Below are 4,878 nucleotides of genomic sequence, written 5' to 3'. Positions count from 1 at the left end.
TCTCCCCCTCCCTCTCTCTCCCCGCCTCTCCATCTGTTTGGTTGCTCATGCACACACACTTCATACTCTCAAGAACAATATTCATGACAATGCTTATATTGCTATTTATGATGAAATTGGTGATGATTTCATGATTGTTCATCTGATTCTGAGCACCTCCAGTTCCAATGGCTCTTACACTCCCAAGAATATTTGTTACCTTGTCTGCTGTGTGCGTTGTTGCTACTGTTCTGTTGTGCTCGCCAAAGTTCAAAATAGTACTCTGCCATGTGCATCAACAAAGTTTTTTTCTGGTAGATGCTATAGACTAAAAGTTTTTCTATTTTTGCCTATTATGATTGAGTCATAATCATTGATGTATTAGTACTTATCAGTTTTGTTGTTGCACATGCATGCCTTTGAGATCCAGATTTTCCTTGGTTTTTCTAAGGTCTACACGCTACAATTGTTGATTCCTGTAGTGAAAAAGTTACAAAACAAAATGAGGACGGCCATTGCATGCTTCCATTTTCAGTTTGTGCTTGTTTGAAAAGTCAACGACTGTTGTATTAACTTGGATAGTTCAATGCCACTACAATAATATTAATAATTATTTTGGTAGTTCATTCGGTGGTCTCTTGTAGTTTCCGTTGTATCCGCCACATGCTTGTAGTACTGGATCTGCGGTTGTGGTGTTCCGGTCATCACATTTTCAGCACATGTATGTTAGAAAAATTGTGAATTCATGGCTCTGAAATTATATTGTTGTACCAGCACATAAGAACTACTCCCTCTGTCCCATAATATAAGAGCGGTTTTTACACTAGTGTAGTGTAAAAAATGCTCATATATTATGAGACGGAGGGAGTGATTTAGTTGGGCTAGGAAGACTATAAGTTACCAACTGTAATTTACTTCCATCCTTGGTTTTATTTTCCAAATTTCTCTAAGTTTTCATTGTTTAGTGTATAAATACTCGTTTCTGGTTTTGATCTGACATGATAACATGTACATGTGTCTCATTGTCAAGTGCCTTTTTTTATCTGCTTGGAAGCATTTTAGTTCTGGCGTGTTTGTATTCATGGCTCCTTGTAAAGTGCGGTTTTCTATTCCCTGAGCTGCTGGTGGTTGTGTGCGTGCAGAGGTGGAGTGTGGTGGTGAAGATGGTGACAGCAGTGGGAGGCGGGTAGGGCGGCATGGAGGAGGAGATGAGCCAAGATGGCCACTTCCAGGAGCTCACCTCTCTCAACTCTGTGCTATCTTCTACGTACTCCCCTCACCTCCTGATGCCCATGGATAAGGTAGGGAAGAATGATAAGGTAAGGCATCCTAGTTTAGGTTCAGGATGTGACTTGCAATTTTCTTCTTGATTCCTGCCTGTGGTGCACTCACTATGTCCACCTGGTCAAACACTATGTGGTTGGTGAGACCTCTCTCTTGTTTCAATTTGGTAAAATGGCAGCTCTTTCTCATTGTTCATGTGTTATACTCTGTTAGTTAGGGTTCAGTTTCATCATGGACAGTGATAGGGTTCATATGCTTGGATTGGCTGGCTGATTCGTGTAGACTAGCACCTTGTGCTAGTGTATGTTTACCCGTCTTAATCTTAGGTCGCATGTGAGCTCATATTGGACACTCAGGAGCCTGATACTGTTAGATTTGTAGTTGCGATGATAAGTCTAACATTGATATCCGATTTACATGCAACAGGGACAAAAGATTATTCAAATAATCTTTGCTTGAACATATTTACTTGGAGTGTAAGAAGCTATTAATTGTTAGTTAGCTTTATTTGTGTTGATCGAAAATCATCACATCTTTCTCCTGCAAGGCACAAGTATGCCACACAACGTGTTCCCCTAAAGAAAGAAAGAAAAGATGGTACTCACTTACTTTTAAGTTGTACGATTCAGCTATTGTTGTTTCTGGATGAGATTATTGTATAGGCAATAAAAGTTTCTGCCTTTTGTAACTAAAGGTCTTGTTATATGTGGTTGACTTAAATCATACATATTCTATATCTGATTACATTTTTATGTCTCGAATTTCATATGCCACTATCTGATCCAAGATTATGTAGTGTAGTCAGCTCTTTGGAATTTATAAAGGTGCATAAACTTCAGGTGCCCACACGCGTCCATCGGCGAACCTTAGCAGCGGTGCGTTCTCAAGAACTTCAGGTGCCCACACGCGACCATGACAATTGACAACGAATTTCTTATGCTTGATGCAGATAAAGAGAATTTGTGCCTCTACAGTCACCTCGACGCAGATAAGAAGAGAAGAGAGACTTGGCCTTCTTGCATCATGCTCGACCATGGTGTCCTGCTCGCGTTTGTCTTCCTATGACCCCTGGTAAAGGTAAGCTCGTTGCTCTCCCTCCTTGTTGCAATAAGAGAAACAGTTTTGTCTCATCACAATTACTCCCTCAGTAAACTAATATAACATCTTCTGGGTGTATCTGGGAACGTCTTCTGGTTGGTTTGGCTTAGTTGCGCTTTTGCAAACTAGTCATATGTCACGATATTCTGAACCTTTTAAACCTAAGATAAAATTGAGACTGCATAACAGATTGTATTCTCTTTATGCCTGACTTGATTGCCCAAAGAAGCTGCAAATGAACATGTCAAGCTGGCTATGAAATATCATTGGTGCACAAGCTACACTGACAAATCTACACCACTTAGCTTCTAAGTTGATTTATATCCAAGGGAGACTTGTTCCTCATTTTGAAAACGTGTCAGGTTGCACAAGTATGCCATTGTTCTAGAAATTTTGTAATCTTGGGCCATCTTTGCATTTCTGTGATCCAAGCAAATCAGTTGCCATGACATACTTGATTTTTTACCCTGAAAATTGATAAAGAATTTCTTATGCCTGACACAGATAAGGAGACTTTGTGCCCCTACAGCAATCGTGGGAGCTGGGAGGTGTCGCTGTTGGCCGAGGAGGTGCCGCCTGGGCTGACGCTCAGCATCAATTTCGCTCGTCACCGCCCACTCCGACTCGTGGCTCCTCTCAGCTGCATTCTTCCTCAGCATGCCGCTGAGTGCCTAACTAGCGGTATTATACTGTTGATGTTCCTCCTGCAGTACTGAGTGTGATTTTCTCTTAGCTTGGTGCAATTGAGAAAAAATATTGGCTTTAGCTCTAAAATGATTTATTCATGGTAGACAGATTAGTGAAGATCAAATGGCCTTTCTGGTTGAGTACTTTAGCTTGCTTGCTAGGTGACTTGGGAGTTGGGATACATGCGACTGAGATGATGGCCCATTTATTGTGTTTCACTTGTTGCTTGGTGCATGTGTCTACGTGTGAGTTAGCTTTTAGTTTATCGGAGGCTGTGCTCCTCTCTTTATTTCATTTCTTTGCTTTTAGTTTATCGGAGGGTCATGCTTTTCGTTTGAGTTAGCTTTACCGGGTCTGCAGTTATCATTGGTGCATCAACAAATCTACACCACTTAGACAATGAGTTGATTAATATGTAAGGGGGACTTATTTCTCTTTTCAAACACAAAAGGGCTCTTTTTGAAAACAAGTCAGGTTGCACAAGTTCCTGTTTGAAGTTTGTGTGTGGAATTTATGCCATTTTGCTTGAAATTTTGTCATCTTGGGGCTTGGGCCATCTCTGCACTTCTGTGATGCAAGCGAATCAGGTGCCATGACGGGCTTTATTTTTCGACCATGACAATTTGACAATGAATTTCTTATGTTTGACGCAGATAAGGAGAATTTGTGCCTCTACGTCCACCCCGACATAGATAAGAAGAGGAGAGACGTGGCCTTCCTGCATCATGCTCGACCATGTTGTCATGCTCGCGTTTTGTCGTCCTCTTCCCCCCTGTAATGGTAAGCTTGTTGCAGTAAGATGAGTAGATATGTCTCTCTCAGTTATGAAATTTGTAATTGGGACTGCTTTCTAGTAGGTTTGGCTTAGGTGTGCTTTTGCAAACTAGTCAGATGACACAATAGTATGAACCTTTAAAACCTGAGATATACTCCCTCCGTTCGGAATTACTTGTCACAAAAATGGATGTATCTACAGCTAAAATACATCTAGATACATTCATTTCTTCGACGAGTAATTCCGAACGGAGGGAGTAATTGAGACTGCATAACAAACTGCATTCTCTTCATGCCTGACTTGATTGGCCAAAGAGGCTGCAAATGAAAATGTCAAGCTAGCTATCAATTATCATTGGTGCACAAGCTGCACGGACAGATGTACACAACTTAGTCTGTAAGTTGATTCATATCCAAGGGAAACTTGATTTTCATTTCATCAAACTGAAAAAAGGAGACATGTTCCTCATTCAAAACGAGTTTGGTTGCAAAAGTACCTGTTTGAAATTTTTGTGGGCCATCTTTGCATTACTGTTATGCAAGCGAACCAATAATTTTGCTAGGTGACTTGGGAGTTGGGATACGCGTAACCGATCTGGTGGCCCATTTATTTTGTTTCACTTGTTGCTTAACCGATTAATTGGTGCATGTGTTTGCGTGTGAACATGTGGAGGCTATGCTCCTCTCTTTGTTTCTTTTCTTTGCTTTGAGCGTATTGGAGGATCATGCTTGTATGTAGTTCTATCCTTGCAGTTTTGTATGCCTAACGGAATTGTAATGCCTACCCTTTTTTTTGTCTTTGCTGTGTTGAACTATGCCCCATTGTCACAACTTTCTCTAAGCTTTTCTATTTAGAAATTCCCTGTCAAAAAGCCATATATTTACGAGTAAAAACTCAGGAGACTTGAATATTGTTCTCAGGAAGAAGAAAGAAGGGTTATATTGATGGGCTGGGCCATTCCTTTTAAGATTATGTCATGTTAATTGCAGAGAGAGCTTCTTCTATAGATGGTGTTATAGTAGTTGAAGAAGTTGTGTATTTACTGGGTGATGCAA

The 4,878-nt window shown here is 40.6% G+C and overlaps 1 protein-coding gene across 1 annotated transcript; it reads left to right on the top strand.

The window, feature by feature from the left end:
- Window positions 1-2,216: 2,216 nt before the first annotated feature.
- On the top strand, window positions 2,217-3,966 carry LOC119347971. The gene is made up of 3 exons (XM_037616428.1): window positions 2,217-2,340; window positions 2,866-3,042; window positions 3,702-3,966. The coding sequence occupies exons 1-3, from the start codon at window positions 2,325-2,327 to the stop codon at window positions 3,824-3,826; spliced, it is 318 nt and encodes a 105-aa protein (XP_037472325.1). The 5' UTR covers window positions 2,217-2,324; the 3' UTR covers window positions 3,827-3,966.
- Window positions 3,967-4,878: the final 912 nt, after the last annotated feature.

This window comes from Triticum dicoccoides, unplaced genomic scaffold (genome assembly GCF_002162155.2).
Source record: "Triticum dicoccoides isolate Atlit2015 ecotype Zavitan unplaced genomic scaffold, WEW_v2.0 scaffold81514, whole genome shotgun sequence".
Classification (NCBI taxonomy): Eukaryota; Viridiplantae; Streptophyta; class Magnoliopsida; order Poales; family Poaceae; genus Triticum; species Triticum dicoccoides.
Note: the sequence above shows the minus strand (reverse complement) of the source record. Positions and strands in the feature narration are given on the sequence as shown.